The sequence below is a fragment of the Mus caroli genome, unplaced genomic scaffold (assembly GCF_978045245.1).
Source record: "Mus caroli unplaced genomic scaffold, Mus_caroli_1 scaffold_8, whole genome shotgun sequence".
Taxonomy (NCBI): domain Eukaryota; kingdom Metazoa; phylum Chordata; class Mammalia; order Rodentia; family Muridae; genus Mus; species Mus caroli.
In genome coordinates, this window is record NW_028227263.1 from 963,217 (window position 1) to 980,836 (window position 17,620).

Sequence of the window (17,620 nt, forward strand, 5' to 3'; positions counted from 1 at the left end):
TACCAAGTCAAATACTACTTGGCAATGGTGGTTTATCAGGAGGAGCTAACCCATTGGCTAAGCCCTCAGAGCTGCGTTAGTGCTCAGCATTGGAATGAAGCAACACTGTGTAAGAAGCCAGGGCAGAGCCAGGATCCCCTCGAGGGAGAGTGTGCTGTGATTAGGGGAAATATCCATCCGATGGAAGTATCGATCATGGATCCTCTGACAGCCTGGGAAAAATGGCTAATTCTTGACCAGTGTTGATTCTAGCAGTCCACAGATGATGGATGCAGTCCAGATGTAGCCCATGCCACATGGTCCTTCATGGCCTTGGAGCCTTTCACATGTGTGGAGAATTTTAAAAAGGCTGGCAGAATCCATGCAGTCTCAGGTGGCGTGTCCCTTCATGGCTGACTCTGATATCTGGAACCTGCAGCCATGGGCCTCTTCCTGGGCCAGAATCCAGCCTCCAGAGATTGGTCAGGCAATTGCTCAGCTCCCATCTCCAGCAACAGTGAGGACACTCGAAGCTCAAATCAGCCATGTCCTTGGCCCCTGAGTCTCAAAGTTCTTGCCTGAAACCAAACCTCCACTCTCCTAGGCTTTGGCACTTCTGCTGAAGTGTCTATCATCTTCTTACTAACCTTCCACACTGGTGGACCGTGTCCTGTGCCATGTGATATAGGCCACGCCCACCTGCCTCCATCTCTGCCATCTTTCTCCAGGGGTCCAGACTGGCTCTTATGGCTGAGATCAAACTTCTCTCTGGGTAGTCCCCACTGACCACTTGCCAGCCTACTTTGGTAAGCCAGCCAGAACACACTGGCCTGGCTTGATCTACATCCCAACCCCATACTCTAGGTCTCTTAGCACTGGTGATTTGGCCTAGCTTTAGCTGAGGTGTGCCCATGGTATGTTCCTTCGAGGAAGGAGTTGAGCTCTCTCTAGCAGTGGAAAGCTATGTCCCAGCACTGCAGTGGGCACTGGGCAGAAAACACTGCGTTCACTCTAGAAACTACTCTCCTCTCCTCAGTGATATTTGCTCTGAACCCACAGAGGCTTAGCATGGGGACACACCATCCTGAATCTCAAACGTGGGTCAAGTGGAAGCCACTGAGTTACGAGGCCTGTCTGGGTATTTCATATGGAGAGCTCTGGAGACCTGCAAGAATCTAGCCACCTCCAACCTGAGCAAACCTTGAGATGGGAAGGCCCCTGCTGGCTGTGTGGGTAGCCTAGCTTGCTTGCCCTGTGAGTGGTTGGGTAGGACTATCAAGGAGAGGTGTGGATGAGCTCCAGGAAGCTCCTGTTTTTCCTACCCCATAAAACTGGCCTTTGTTAAACTCAATGGCTAATGGTAGCAGCTGGGCAAGAGAAGGTTGTGGGCCAGACAACTTGGAGGATCAGGTAAGAGGCACAGGGTCATAGTCCTACTAGGAGGGCCTTGGGCACAGGCTCAGCATGAGGAGGTGGTTGGCCAGAGTCTGCTGTGTAGGGCCTGGGTCTGGGCACATGGAAAACAAAGGATGCTAGAAGAACGAACACACGTGCTGAAGAGTTGTGGAATCACTGAGAGTCTCCCAGGCAGAAGCTGGCAGTGTGTGCATTCTCCCCTCCCCCATCCCCCGGTGGCCTGTGGGTCTATTGCCTGGCATGTGGGTGGATGTGGCATCTCCACATGTCCAGCAGGAGTGGGCAATAGGCTGTGATTTGAGAATTCAGGGCCTTGGAATAAGGGTCTCCCATGATGGTTCTAAGCATATGGGGCTTTGAGGCTTCAACCTGCTCCACGTGGCTATAGGAAGAACAGTCTTTTATGGGAGAACACAGCTTGATGGTGCTCCTGTAAGGGTGACCAGAGTCACCAACCTCACTTAGCTGACTGCAGAACAGAGGGGCTTGTGGAGTCTGTAATAGGACAGTGCTAGTATGGTTATGTCTTGGGGCCTGCTCTTTTGAGCTCCGCCTCTCCCATCTCCCTTAGCAACTGCTTTATGAGCCTGTTAGACCCAGGGCTCCAGATCTTTTAGCGTTAGTGCTGTTGGTGTGAGTCAGGTGACAGAGGGCTCTTCAACTTGATCCTTAGATTTGCTGGCCAATGGGAACTTGAGACCTGGCCATACAGGCTTCTTCTCTGGGATCTTATTGGCAGGAAATAAAGGTTTTAAAGGAAACTGTTGTATGGCTGGCTTCTGAGAATGAGGTTTAAACTTAAAGGCCCAGGACTGGAGTTGTACAGATCACTGAGGAGGCCAGGCCCTTCCAGGGCTAACATGGGGTCTTGATGACTGGATATACTACAGAAATACATGAGGGCTGTTGTGGGTCACTAAACAGCCCAGTCGTGAGCTGAGTTCTCAGTCTCTAAGCAAGCATATGGCCTCTCACAAAGCAGATGTGTTACTCATGGGCTATAAATTGTAGACTTCTAGGAGAGAGAGAGAGAGAGAGAGAGAGAGAGAGAGAGAGAGAGAGAGAGAGACCGGGGTGGGGGTAAGTGGTAGGTTTGTCAGGCTCCCTGGGGTGGCTTGAAGCCACATTTCTTAGCCTGCCCTGCCTATCACTGCTTCTCCCAGTCTGTGAGTTTGCCTGGGAAGCAAGCACTAGACGGTAGTCCGGTGTCCTCAACGTGAGGCACCTGCTGCTTTCCATGTGACAATCCCCCAAATGTCATGGCTCTGTAGGAAGAAGCCACAAATGCTAGGGGAAGGGAAACAATCCAATGGCTAAAGCAAAGGAAGTGCTGGACCCGTCTGGTATTGTAGCCCGTGGCACAGTCCTGAGGGAGTCTTCTAGGCACCTCCAATTCCCCAGGCAGTGAGTGGAAGCCCTGCTGAGGTGCCCTGTCCCTTGGCCACACACAGGGTGATAATACAGTCAGAGCCTAGCACTCAAGCCTTAGTCAGAGCAGGATCCTAGTTGCTTCTCACATACTACATTGGCTCTTTGTGAGAGAGCAAGATCAAGTGTTCTAGAATCATCCACAAAGCCAGTGGCGAGATTCCTGAGTGCATGGCATCTGAGATAACTAGAAAGGTATCTGCCCACAGCCAACATGATTTCCCCTTAGTGTCCCAGAGCCAATAGTCCACTCCCGCTACAGGACAGTGCCACTACACCCATCTCAGGGTGAGGATGCACCATATAGGCTTCCTCTGCAACTCTAATACCAGGAGAAAAAGCCAAAATGTCACATTGTCATCTGAGCTATACCAGAGGGCTGCCTCCTGTCTGCTCTCCCAGGCAGTGAAGTGTGGGTATGCAGCCTGGACCCCGTGGATCTGTAGATTCCAAGGTTTGTGCCTGGGAAGGTCTGTGTTCTTATCCAGAGGTGACCAGCAAGGTTAGAAGTCATGGTCACACAACCCGTTCCACCACTCACTCTGCCTGGTCACCTCTGTCTCTATTCTCACATCAGCAGACCTGGGCTGGTGTGCACATGGTAATTGGCCATGGTGATTTTTTTTCACCATGAGCACTAGGGCAAAAAGCTCATTGAAAACCAAGTGTCTCTAAGCCAATGTGGCTGGTGGGTTGGATCCAGGGTTAAGGCCGCCTTACTCCATTTGAGACCAGCTCAGGCTGGTCTTAAACTCATGGTCTTTCTGTCTCCCATGTCCATAGTGCTGGGATTACAGGCATACACTACCACACCTACCTGAGGCTGCTAACTTTCAGCAATCTCCTGGCACCATAAACAATAGCTTAAAAGGCAATAGCTTTGTTCTATGTGATGGACATCCATGATTGGGGTTAGCAGGGCCAGGTTCTATCTGTAGGCAGTTTGGGACAGCCCTGCTTCTGGAGGTCCCAAGAGTCTCTAAAACCCCTTAAGTCTCCTCCTCAATGGTTCCTTTAGGGTACACCTATCCGGTTGTGACCTTGTCTTGGTTGCATCGGCAAAGAGATTCTTTTTTTTTTTTTTTTTTTTGGTTTTTCAAGACAGGGTTTCTCTGTATAGCCCTGGCTGTCCTGGAACTCACTTTGTAGACCAGGCTGGCCTCGAACTCAGAAATCTGCCTGCCTCTGCCTCCCAAGTGCTGGGATTAAAGGTGTGCGCCACCACACCCAGCCAAAGAGCTTATTTCTAAATGTGGTTTAGTTCATGGTTTCTGGGTAGACAGACTTGCAGGGGGTGGGGCCACTCTTCAGCTCAGGGCAGCTGGGAAGAGCAAGTTCTTTCACTCTAGCCTGCTTCCCTGGAGTGTACTCCCTTCCAGGTAGGCAGCCCTCCCAGGGAGCCTGGACACGCTGTGGGAGGCACTGGAGCCATGGTTGAGTACCCTTCCACACTCAGGCACCATGTGCCCACACTGCCTCCAAGGCATGCATGGCAGGTGCTAGTGTACCAACTGAGTGAAGGGCTTCTGCAAAGTAAGGTGAGAGATGCAGTAGCTATGGGAACAGCCACCCCTAGTCCCTTCTCCTTGACTATGACTACTGGTTCCTTTGGCATCTGCCTCCACCCTCATCCCTACCCCCTGCTCTAGTTCTAGGTTGAGGCATTGCTTCTCAACTGTTTTTTTTTTTTTTCTGCTGCTAACACGGAAGGCATTTTCTACTATCTGAGACTCATGTATCTCTGATGGATTCACCTCGTGCTGGCTAAAAACCCTCTGTCTCCAGCTGTTGCAGCATCTCAGTGGGAGGTGCCCTCGGGCAGGGACTTGACTGCCCAGATCCCATCTTCTTGCCAATGTGCTTTTCTTCACCAGCTCTGGTGGGCCACCCTGGACCTTGGGAGCCCACAGTAGTGGCATGCCTCGTTTGACAGGCTAGAGTTGGTTCTGGCCTTTGATAGGGGTGGGGTGCTCATATAGTAATATAAATATAGGACCCCTAAGAAGAAGGGTAGGCTTTGACTGGTCATCAGCCATACCCTAGGCAAGGGGAGAACCCTACAGAGCTTGCTGGAGTCCAATGTGGTAAAGGCATGGATTGCTGTAAAGATGGTTGCTAGTCCTGAGTTGACTACCCTGGCAGCTCCAGGGTACCTGCCCTGCTGTGAAGCTGATCCTGCTGGACTCAGGCATTCCTGATCCCTCAAGTGAGCATCTAGGAAGCTAGGTCCACACCAGGCCTCAGACTGAGCTCAGCAATCATTAGGGACTTCCTTAGCCTAATTAGGGTCTGTCTGTCTCAGCCTTGGGGAACGATGTTTTAGGATTATACTTCTGGGTCACATGTTGTATTTGGTTCAGTATTGGTGAGTCATGAGCAGCCAGGGGTATACATCTGTAACGGGGTGCTCTGAAGGAGGCAGGGCTCTGCCTGGCTACTCATGAGACTTGTGTCATGTCTGCTCCCCTCCCATGGGAGCCTGGGGACAGGCAGCCAAAAGGCCCACACTGCTCCCTCTTCCCCAGTGTGAGGGGAGCTGAAGAGGAAAAAAGCCTGGGCTCACCCTTGCCTGGATGCCAGTCTGTTCAGTGGCTAGGCAGCACACATGGATGTCTCTGACCAGCCCCACAGAAGAGAAGTCAACGCACCTGCAGCCAGGCAGGCACAGCAAGAGTTATCCAGGATTGGCACTTTGTCAGTGTGTTGATGTGGACATAGATTGGGGGACTTACAAATAGGTCAAGGGGGTCACAGACGGAAGCCACGCAGATCAGACAGACCAGACCAGGATACATCCCAGGGAGGAGCTCTTAGGTATGACCCCCGCAAATAGGGAAGACGACACAAGGGTCACAGCACACTCTGGGCTTTACACGATGGTCACGAGGGGATTTCTCTTCTACTGGGCAAGAGCATGGGGACGGATGCTTCCCTTACCCTTCTTCTTCCGGACTGAGGCTTGCAAACAGAAAGGGAAGCGTGTGAGCCACCCACGGTGGCACCCTCCCATTGTGGCCCACACCTGGGGTCTTACTCAACGCAGTGATCATGGGACACAGACAGGGGAAGCAGCATGGAGACCACTGGGAGTGAGAGGCAGGGGTGCAGAGTGGCCTCACAGTTTGTCCTTGGTTGTTCTTTTTTTCTTGCCCTGCCCTGTGTGGTGGTTATGAGGCTTTTGTTCTTACTTTGGCCCCTGCATCTCACCAGCACTCCACAGGTGGGATTGAGCTTCGTGAGGTGGGACAGGGGGGGTCCTTTAAAAGGGCATGGAGACCCAAGGAGCTGGAGGTCCCAGGAGCCGGAGATGCCAGGAGCTAGAGGCCCTGGGAGCTGGAGACAGCCCTTGGTTAATGAACTCCTAGGGAACATGGTAGCAGCCCCTTCAGTAGGACAGGCTGGCCTTGGCCCATCGTAAGTAGGGCAGATATTCTGTCATGGGGGACACAATTAGAATGTTCCCAGTGGAATGTTTAAAGGGATATGATAGGGTCAGGGGCATGGCTGGAAGGAGAGGTACTCCAGTTTCTGGGTAGAGAAGCATTCCTGTGTCAGGGTACCCTCTTCTAGAAAACTGACAATTTGAGGCGAGCTTCAGAGTCCAAGAAAGCAGCAAGAAAGACAATGTTTATCATGAGCAAGGAGGCAGGAGGCTGCTCCATGCTGGTGGAGACATGCGGGTTTCCCACATAATATTGTTGGTTGTTAGTGACATCCTGGCAGGACACCACTAAGAGCTACTAGCTTTGCATCTGAGCAGTTGCCTCTGTGCCCAGGAGTCCACCCTCACCAGCCCTTCTTGGTGTCAGTGCTTCCACTCACAATCTCTGGCTCAGAGTCACCCTCTTTGCAGATGTTCCCTGCTACCTGGTGGCACATGGGTGACACACAGGATTTGGTTCTTAGTCGCGTCATCCCTTTTCTTAATGGTTCCAATGGTTGATGATCCCCCTGCGACATCTACCTCTAAAGGGACAAATGCCAAGTCTGTTTAATGAGGACCTTTTAGAGTGCTGGGTGTGCTGAGATTGTCTGAAGAGTCCCTGAAGGCAGGGCCTTCAGTGGTTGGAGCAAGCTAGAGGCCAGGCTGAGGTGGGGTTGGTGAGGGTGCCCGAGGCAGCAGGGATGCTGCTGCAGGGCCAGCGGGGCTGCTTACCTTTGTCCACTAGTGAGAGGCCCAAAAAGTCAAAACAAAACAATGTTAGATAAGCAGAAAGAGAAACAGCCCCATCCCTATAGGTCCCACCTCGGTCCCCACTAGAGATGCCAAGCGAAGCATGGAGCTGTAGGGCATGCAGGGGCGGGGCACAGACAAGCCAGCCAGCAGGAGGTCATGCATTGGCTGAGGGCAGCAGGGCGAGGTAGCCTTACCGAGTTCCTCCAACTCCGCTGTCATGGACTTGGAACGCAGGGTGAGGGCCGTGGTCGGAGCCCGCTTTGGAGGTGGGGGAGCTTGAAGGGTAGGCAGAGGCAGAGCAAGTATGAGAATCACCAGAAGGCCTCACCCCATCCTATATCCCACCCTGTGTCCTTAACTTTTGGACACAGGAAGAATCTGAGAGGCAGAGGCCCTCCAATCTGTGTTTTGTGGAGGATGCTGACAGGTAGTTGGGGGTAGGGTTGTCACAGTTGGGCTGCCATGATTGGCAGCAACTTCTCAGGTTCTCAGGTGCTCTGGGCTGGGAGGGGACCTCAGGCTCTGTTCTGTCTGTGCACCTCTGACTGTGACAGGATGGTGGAATAGGTGGCTTTGCCACTACCTGCCAGATTGTCAGGGCAGGGGCACAGGCTTCACAGGAGCTGGGGAAAGAGGCCTGTTGGTATCCAGGAAATTTCATTCCCCTCCCTTCTCACTGTGGTCTTAGTTGTTTCCAGCCCTCTCTCCTAGACAGCCCTGCTACTGAGTAAACTCTGCTATATGGGCACCTTGACATCCTCTCCTAGCTGTCCCTGGCTCCGTGACAGAGCTGCTTTAGGGACAGCTGGCTAGAAGGACTCCTTTATCCCTGACATCTGTCCTACCAATGGGGCAGAGACATCTGTTCTGCACTTGGTACCTGTTTGCTGACCCAGCAATGGCCTCCCTTAGGAGAATGGTGACTCAGGTTCAATATCATGGCCTGGGACACAAACTTGAGCCATACACCGTTGCCTTGGCTCTCAGCTGAAGAGAATCCTGCTCTCCTCCCCACGGCCCCTGCCTTCCCCCTTGAAGAACACCTTGAGGGACACACACCTTTCTTTCTGGCTGTATCATCAGGGTCTAGATTCCTGGTCACCGTGACGACCTTAAGGATGAGGTGATTCCCTCCCTGGCGGATCATGTTCACCACCTGCCTGTGGCCCACCTTGACGACATTTTCATTGTTAACCTGCAGGGAGAGAGGCATGGCAGGTCAGCAACATGTGAGAGGAGGCAGAGGTGGTGAGGCACGTGCTGCTGCTACCCTACAGGAGACCTGGGGGACATTGGTCTCTATGGATGAGTAGTTGCTTTGGGGAGGTCAGCATGTGTGTTGCTGTGGCTGCAGGGGCTACCACACTGGGAGGGGGGGGATGCTTCATTCAGTATCCTCTGCCAGGACCTGTGGGTCCCACCTATCAGAATTCTCAAGAGTTGCCCAGGAGGCTTCCAGGGCTGGATATAGGAACAGCTTCTCCCCTCTTACGGTGAGGTGGAGACCTGGCTCTAGTTGCTTCTCCTGTGCTTTGGCTCACTGCCTCTAGGCTTTCTCTTTTATTCCACACACAGGCAGAAAAGCTTGCCATTACAAGGTGCTAAGAGAGATGATGCTTCTGCCCTGGCACAGCAGGGAGGAGGGAAAATGATCCCTGTGTTCCTGGGATAGCGGTGGGTGCACGCTTGGATCCCAACACTGTTGCGGTGAACACAACCCCAGGCTCAGAACACCTGGGTTTTCAGAATCAGGCACTCTCTTGCCATCCCCAAGGAAGAAGCAGACATAGAGGTGAACAGAGGTGGGCATTACCTCGACCCTTTGCCAAGAGCTCTTGTACCTCATAGAGTAGACCCCCCTGACCCCTAGGCCTTGTCCCCAAAGCCAGAGTCTTGAGGATGGGCAGGCTGGAAGCTGGACATTGTGAACATGTCCATCCCAGCACTGTGTCTTCCAATCAAGATTGCCAGGGCCAAATCTTGCCCAGCAGTGTTGGATACCACTTAGCTATTGGAACTTAAGAACTCCAGCACTTTCATACAAATCTCCAAACCCCATCCCTACACAGTGACATGGGTGGCTGTGCAGGAGCCCCTGTCCTGCTGACTGTCTTCCCATGGAGTCCATGGAACCACAAGTGTGTGCCTATCAGACAGACACGGATGCAAGGGCTGGCATGGATACTGAGACCTCCAAGCTTGCCTTGGGCCAAATTTGGGAAATGTCAGAATACTGGGCTCCAAGTGTCACAAAACAGCTGAAGCCTGAAGCATGCAGCCCCAGTGACACACAGTTGTTACTAGACAAATGATGTCAAGGCACGAAACTAAATACTGAGTCTCCCAAAGAAGCAGAGCTGGGCCGAGGCTACAGGAGTGGAGCTATGGCTTCACTGGGTGTTCAGGGGTTCAGTAAGCTTGCCATCCCAGCAGTCACAATTGTCACAGCACAGACCTCATGGCACAGACCTTACCCCAGAGGTGACTGAGGCCTTTGGGACAAACACCTGACTCAGGCAGTTTAAGGAGAGGGCTTATTTGGTTCTCAGTTATTGAGGGCACAGTCCATTGTGGAGAATAAGGCCTAGAGACAGAAGTTTGAGGCAGGTGGTTACGTTGTATCCACACTCAGAAGGCAGCTAGAGATGAATGTTGGTGCTCACCTCATGCTCCTTTTCATTCCATCCAGGGGCTCTCTCAAGGGTGACTCATAAATTGATGGGTGCTTCCTTCAAAGGGTACCAAGGCCTGTTCCCCTGTGAGGGACCATCAAGGGCACAACAGCCTGTAAGCCTCCAAAGCAGGGAGAAAATAACTCTGTCTCCCTGGACTGTGCACTTTATTACAGAACAGCAACTGAACAGCCTTGGACAGAAACCAGTGACCAGCCATGCTGCGCTGCTCAGCCTGGAGCTGGGTTACCTACTACCCTTCATTTGAGGCCCTTTAAGAGTCAGCATTTTACCTGCCATGCCACAGTTACACACAGGCCTTGGTGGGGAAGGCAGCACCCCTGCCAGCTGCTTCCCTGGGAGAGACTGATGGCTGAAGAGAAGCTGGGAGGCAGGGAAGGAGCCACAATCCCCAAGTCCTGCAGAGGTGACAGAGTAGCTTTGACACAGCCTGCAAGGGCCAGTGCTGCTATGGAGGGAACTCAGAGAGAAGGGGACACTGGGAAATGCTATCTCAGGAAGGAGCAGGCCTTGTGGGCAGGTCCTGTAGCTACACTTCCCTGCTTTGCAATGAATGGTGTTATGAGAGCTTGGGCAACTTATAGCCAGCTGAAACCCTGGCACTGATTAAGTGACTAGCCATCCTGATAACTGTTAGCTGCCCACAAATGTCCATGGGATGCGTGGCCTTGTGATCTCCTCTTTCTAGCAATCCTTAAAGGTCTATAAATTCTTGAGGATGGACAGGGAGCCATGAGCCCCTCCCCCCTCCCATGACAGAAAAGGAATGGTTCCAGACTTGTGCAGGTAATCACGTCTGCCTACAGGTCCAGAGGGCAAGAACATGCCATGTCCAGAGAGCAGTGTTACTGCACTGGGGCTTGCTAGGGACACAGGGATGTGGACTCCTGATGAGAGACTCTTTCCTAGGAGTTGTCTCTCCAGGTGCCTTCCTTTTCTGTCATTAGACTCCGTTCTCCCCAAAGCTTCAGAGCACTGTGCCTCCTCCCATTCCCACACAGAGGACAAGAGAACCTTCTAGAAGGAATAGGGCAGGTGTGTCCATGCTGCTGTCATCCTCCACAGTGTTGGTTGTGCCATGTACAAAGTCCCTATCCCAGGCTGGGCAGTGGAGTCCCAGAGCCTGCCCCACACCTCCAACCTCTCCCTGCAGGGGAAGATGAGGCACAGTCCTTCTCCCAGACAGAAGGTTGGCTTTTCCAACTGCAGGGACACCTGATATTGGAGCTATGGGTTTTGCTGTTTGTCCCGCTGGGCTTTTCATCTTGCCGTGGCATGTGTTTCCCCACGATGCCCCATTTCTCCCTTGGGAATGGTAATGTATATTCTGTGCCAGTACACGTTCGAAGTGTGTAATTTTTTTTTTTTTTTGACTTTACAGGGGGTTGCAGTTAAAAGATGGCCTTGAGTCTCAGAAGAGGTTTTCAGACTTTTAAACAACGTTGAGTCTGTGAAAGACTATGGGGACCTTTTGAAGTTGGATTATATAAATGCATTTTGTATTATGGTATGGCCGCAAGCCTATATAGGGGCCAGGGAGTGAAATATTGTGGTTTGAGTGAGAAACGTCCTTTGGAGATTTGAGCATTTGAGTTGGTGGTTAAAACATGAGAAAGTGGTGTGGCCTTGCTAAATGAAGTATGTCATTGGGACTGAGCTTTGAGACAGGAAGCCTCATGCCACTTCCTGTTTGCTGCCTGCTTTGTGCTTGCTGTTAAGGATGTGAGCTCTCACCTTTCCACTCCTGCCACGATGCTAGCTGCTGGCGGCCATATCTTCCGCCATGATGGACTCTTAACTCTTGGGCACAGTAAGCCAGATTAAACTCCCCCACAGCTTGCTTTTGCTTATGACATTTTACCATGAAAAGTAGCTGACACAGCAGTGCCCACGATGGAGGCACACTGACCTGGGCCCCATTGCTGTGGTCTTCATCCTTCCTTCTCTCCCTCCCTGCAACCATGTGGGACTCCAACATCCTTCCTGATTTGCAGAAACAAAACTGAAAGCAAAACTCAAAAGTACTGAACTCTGCACAAACTCTGCCCCAACCTTCGGGTCAGAGCTGAAGGCCATGTGGCTTTCTTTGCATATCAGCTTCCAGTATGTACACAGGAGCTCTAATGAGGCACATGATACAAGTGTGATATGCCATTTTGTAGCCTACAAAATGGCTACAAAAACCAGTTTAGTGTGCATTGGATGCTTAGAGCCAGACACAATCCTGAAAATAGATGCTTCGTGTGCTGATGGGAGCCAGAGTATGCAAGAAGGCTTGCACCTCCCTCATTGACTCTCAGTACCACTTTTAACGTTCATGGGGTTAAAGCACAAAGGGCCTGAACCTGCAATTTGTGTCTGTTACCACGGGGTGGGGGTGGGGGTGGGGGGATACGAGTGCCACATGTCATATCAGCAAGAAGGGATAAAAAACTGGTTTTTGTAGCCATTTTGTAGGCTGGGAAACTACAAAGCCTAGAACTTAATCCCTGCTGTGGTAAGGAAAATGTATCCGGGTTTTTCTGGCTGTCACCTTTGGAAGCTGGTCTTGGTGAGGAGTCTCTGTGTTGCACAGACCATATGCCTTTGCCCAGTCCTCCCTAGGGTCCATGACATATCCCACTAGTATCATGGGCCTCATTAGCGCTCCTGTGTGCATACTAGTGCCCCTGCAGTTTACCCAATATAGAGATTTTTTTGTTTGCTTGCTTGTTTTTGTTTTTGTATTAAAAGCTGATCCAGTTACCCTTAAGGAAGCAATGGGCCTTGCCATACATCCTTACACACAGCTGTGGACCTATGGAGAGTGGATAAACCAGGCTAAATGGGATTTAGTTGTTTTGTGAAGAACAGGGTCCTATATAGTCCTTCATAATGAATTTGGGTCTTCAAACTGAGTGTTTCTTAAATGTCAGAGTTTTGTGTGGGGACAGCGGACAGAGGAGACTTCCTGCTCAGTGCCCTGTTCTCAACCAAGGCCTTTAGCCAATTCTGACCCTGCTGTTGACTTTCTTGACTGTTTATTGTGAACTACACTTGAGCTTTCATCCGTGGAAGAGCCACTATGGAAAGGAAGACTGGAGTTTTGGGGCCGGTATTTCTTTTCCTTCAGCCCTCCTGCTGTGCTTCCAGCTCTGACTCTTGGGATGCATTTACATCACATTTAACTAGACCAACATCCACTGTTCCTCTCCACTGTGCGATAATCCTCCCATACTTAAACCATATACTCTGATTTGGTTACTTTATCATTTCATGTATGGTTTTCCTCCCCGGAGCAAAATAATTTTGCTTTGCTTTTTTTTTTTTTTATTGGTTTAATTTTCTGTGTACTTAACAGAAATTCAAACCCAAACACTTCTCTAATTCTGAGACTCCCTTTTCACAGTCCATGAGGTTTTAACTTTGATGTGAATAACTGTCTTCTGAGATTTTCTTGGTTTGTTTTAGACACCGGGTCTCACTATATAGCTCTGGCTGGCCTGGGACTCACTATATAGCTTGGGATAAATTTTATCTATCGGTGACCCTCTTGCCTCTGCTTCTTATGTGCTGGAATTTCAAGTATGTGTTACTACTTCTGGTCTCTCTTGAGGACTTCTGATTGGTACTGCATAGTCAAGTTTTCTAGGCTAGTCTGAGGTCCCTATGCCACCATCCCTGGGTGTTCTCAGATACTCATGGTGGACAAATTGAATCTCAGACTTTCGGTGTGTGAATGGTTTATTTGGTTTAAAATGCTCTTTTTTTGGTGGTGTTGCTAGGGGGGAGTGGAGTTTCCTAATAGCAATTTGGAGACTATTTTCGATACACTGCCCTATGACCCTCAAATGTAATCAGTAGCTTAGCTGGGTATAAAACTTGAAGGTGGAGGGCATGGTAAAGTAAGCCCCTGACTCTAACTCTTCTTCAGGTAACAGCTGTGAAGACTGGACAGCCACAATTCCTACCCAAACCAGAATGGAAGCAGAGATGGCAGTGTTGGAGTGCAAACAAAGGCAGGCAGGCTTTGGTTGGGCACTGGGAACAGTGCCCTGTGGCTCATCTGCAGCTCTGAGAGAAAACTGCAGCCACACCAGTTTGGAGGAGCATAGGGCAGAGCTCAGGGTGGCCACAGGTCCCAGCAGGAAGGAGTGAAGGGGCAGCAGCTGGGTGAACTTTCCCCCTATCTCAGGCTGACTGTGTGAGCTCTGTGTGCGAGACAGAGTCTCAGAGCAAACTACCAAAAGGGCCAAAAGAACTGGGATGGAACCGTGAGCTTCGGCTACTGCAAGCAACACTGACAGAGTGGGGCCTCAGAGTCTAATCAAGGTGGCAGTCAGCTCCACGGAAAACATGAATTTTCATTTGGGAACTGTAACAGAGTCCAAAGTTGCCACGCCCCAACTGTCACAACGTTCAGGGCACAATTCAAGCCTGCTTGAGAAACACAGATGACCGGGCATGGCATTGGAAGTGTCACACAGGGGTGTTAGCACAATTCTTATAGTGCTCCCCTGGGTGGGCTTGGCAGCAGAGCAAAGATGACAGAGCAGTGAGTCAGAAGAAGACAGCTTTTAAAAATGAGCAGAGACTTAAGGATGTATGGGGCATCAGCCAGTAGCTTAATGTAAAGGTAATGTGGGGTTCTGAAAGAGAGGAGACTAGCTAGAGTCATAGATGAGAAAGAAGCTAGAAACACACACACACACATACATAGACACATACACACACACAGATAAACACAGAGACACATACACAGACATACAGGCACACACACACACACACACACACACACACATCATTTGGTGAAGGATGTAAAGCTAAAGGTTCAAGAAATACTGTGAACCTCAAATTATATAGTGAATCTCAGGCAGGAACATTACAACCAGACCCTGGAAGTGGAAGGCAATGTGGATACCTTAGACCAGAGAAGAGGGATGCTTCAAAGGACTTCATGTCAGAAGCCCCACAGGCCAGAAGTCAGGGGCAACGTTTCCAACACTCGAAAGACTTGGAAGGCATTAGCAGTGGATGAAGATTGGCTGAGGAATGGACTCTTCTGCTGTCCACAGAACTGTGTGTCCCCTGAGGCAAAACTAACGGTATTGGGGCTATCTGTGATCGTGCAGATTCAGATACAGGGACACGAAAGACTAGAATACAACATATAAAAAGTTTATGTCACATCTGTACTACCAACTCCAAGTAGGCCCTGAGCATTGGGGAGTGCCTGTGACCTGAGCCATGTGGAATGCAGAGAGGGACACTAAAGCCCATTGGCAAACCAAAACAGAGTCCAAGAACAAATAAGCCACAAGGGGAGACAGGATGAAAGGAGCAGATAGGCAGAAGGCAAAGCCACAGATCCAGACTAAATGTCAGTAATGACTTAAATGTTAGCAGGATAAAACTCCAATTAACAAGCAGGCCTAGCCAGACATGGAGGCATATACCCTTAATCCCAGCACACAGAACTCCCAGGCCTGTCTCAAAAACAAAAACAACCACAAAACGAAACACCAGAGATATAAAAGATCTAAAAATGGATTAAAAAGAAAGATCTAAAATGCTATTCACAGATTTTCTTTTTAAAAGAGCTTATTTTATTTTTTTTAATTATGTGTGTATTGGGGGGGGATGGGGAGCTATATATGTACCCTATGTGCATGCATTGACTGTAAGTTGCAGAAGAGGGCGCCACATCTCCTGGATCTGGAGGGACATAGTTGTGTGTTGCCTGACAAGGGTGCTGGAAACCCAACTTAGATCCTCTGGAAGAGCAGCAAGTGCTTTTAAATGCAGAACCATCTCTCCAGCCAGTTTATATGTCTTCAGTGTGAAGCCACTAAGGGATAGTGTGAAAGTCGGTGTAAGGGTGGAGGCTCCATCAGTAACCACAAGCCAGCCTGCTTCAAGCAGTAGCACGGTGTTCTGTTGGGAACCTGTCAAATATGCCACTACATGACCCCAGGAACTCTACACCAAGGTACATGCCTAGGAATATTAAAAGCAGCTGAATACACATGAAGACTATGCGCAGAGGCTCCTGATGGGCAGGAGGATCATGGGTGTGAGATTGCTTCTTGGGGCAACATCTTGTTCTACAGTCTTATTGTGCTTAAAAAATTTTAAAACCCAGTGGGATGTACACTTTAAAGGGTCAAGGTTTATGCTTTGTGGTTTCTACCTCAAAATTGTGTTAATGGGGCTGGAGAGGCGAGTGAGCGTTAAAAGTACAGGCTGCTCTTGCAGAGGACCAAGGTTTGGTTTCTGCACCCACAAGGTAACTTAACTCATCTGTAATGTCAGTTCCAGAGGATCTGATGCCCTCTTCTGGCCTCTATGGGCACTGCATGCATGTTGTGTACAGATGTACATGCAAAACATCGTATACCTGAAATAAAATTTAAAACGAAAGAAAAAGCATTATGGAAAGTAAAGAGGGAAGATATCAAGGCAGTGATAAACATGTGTTGAATATCAAAGACCCCCTACCTGTGTAAACATGTGTAAACTTTTGCATAAATACACACAGAGCTCAGCAACCCACAGACAGAGTGGAAAATGACACCACTGCCCCCACCAATCCTTTCTTCTAAAGCTGAGACTGAATGCCCTATAGAAGCAGCGTAAAGGAGGAAGCGTTTATCTTGGTCGTGGTGTAGGGGTACAGCCCACCATGGTAGAGAAGGCCTGGCTGCAGAAGCAAGAGGCAGCTGGTCACATTGCATCTGCTGTTAGGAAGCAGAGGGAGACAGCATTGTCGCTCAGCTTACTTTCTGCCTTCCCTTCAACCTAGCACACCCAGCCCAGGGGATGGTGCCAAAAAAACAGGTTAGGCTTATGGCTCCTGGGAACTTAATCTCGATAATCCCTTAAAGATGTGTCCAGAGTGCTCCTGGGTGATTCCAGACCCAGTTGACAATATTAACCATCACACACCCCTTTCTCAAACTGATAGGACAGTTAGACAAATCAATGAAGATATCAAGTGATCCTGAGGGTTCTGAAGGCTGGCTTCCATTTATTTCAGATGTGTGAAGCCTGCTACAGAGGGACCAAGAGATATGACAGTTGTGTGTGTGTGTGTGTATACCTGCAGAGGCCAGAAGAGAACTCCTGTCATGCACCAGGAATGATCACTTAATTTTGGGGGTTGGGTCTTGAACTCACCAAGTACGGTGGACTGGCTGGTCGGTGAGCCACAGGGATCTGCCTGTCTCTGTCTTTCAGGGATGAGATTACAACCATTCACCACCTTATTCAGTTTATTTAGAGACATGGTCTCACTTTGTGTCCCTGGCTGGTCTCGAACTCACTGAGATCTGCCTGCCTCTGCCTGAGGACCGCTGGGGTTAAAGGCATGCTCCACCATTTCTAGCATTCATTCATTCAGGGTTTTTTGATGTGGTTCTGAGGATTAGATTCAGCTTCCTGTGCTAACAAAGCAAGTGTGTCTCTGACCGAGCTATCTCCTGAGCCCCACTGCGATGTTTTACTATTGTGTGACATTCTCTGAGTCCCTTCTGTCCACATCCTGAGCTTCACGGGTGTCTGGTGTGTCTGGTGTGTATAGTGTGACTGTTTTCCCCCATGATTTGTTAATCATCCCCTGCTGTGTCTTCACTCATGGAAGGCCGGGCTATGTCTTCCCCATCCTCCCTCCATCCCTCACCATCTCTTCTGTTCTCAAAGGTTCTCTTCGATGTCATCTCCTAGTCCATCTATCAAAATACTCACATTTGCCATCGTGTTTTTAAAATTTTCTAGAACTCTTATTTTGTTCTCTGAATGTTCCCTTTCAGAAGGGCGTTTTGTTCTTACTTCAGGGAGGCGGCATCTTCTTTGATCTTGCTGAGCACACGAGTCACACATTTGTTTAATAGTCGTCATCTCCCCACACAGTGACCCCTCCCATCTTTTTCATGGCATGTGTTTTTAGTTC

The 17,620-nt window shown here is 50.0% G+C and overlaps 1 protein-coding gene across 6 annotated transcripts in view; it reads right to left on the minus strand.

Moving 5' to 3' along the window:
* The window catches only part of Shank2 (SH3 and multiple ankyrin repeat domains 2), a 453,640-nt gene that overhangs the window by 21,763 nt on the left and 414,257 nt on the right, over nt 1-17,620 (minus strand). For 4 of the 6 annotated variants that reach the window (XM_085841128.1, XM_085841127.1, XM_085841130.1 and 1 more), the window contains 2 exons: nt 8,060-8,195; nt 7,195-7,275 (listed from right to left, as the gene is read on the minus strand). In XM_085841128.1, the coding sequence (XP_085697254.1) occupies nt 7,195-7,275; nt 8,060-8,195 (217 nt within the window). Of the gene's footprint in view, nt 1-5,760; nt 5,782-6,979; nt 7,005-7,194; nt 7,276-8,059; nt 8,196-17,620 lie in introns of all 6 variants that reach the window. The other 2 variants (XM_085841131.1, XM_029479124.2) reach the window with 2 other exon arrangements.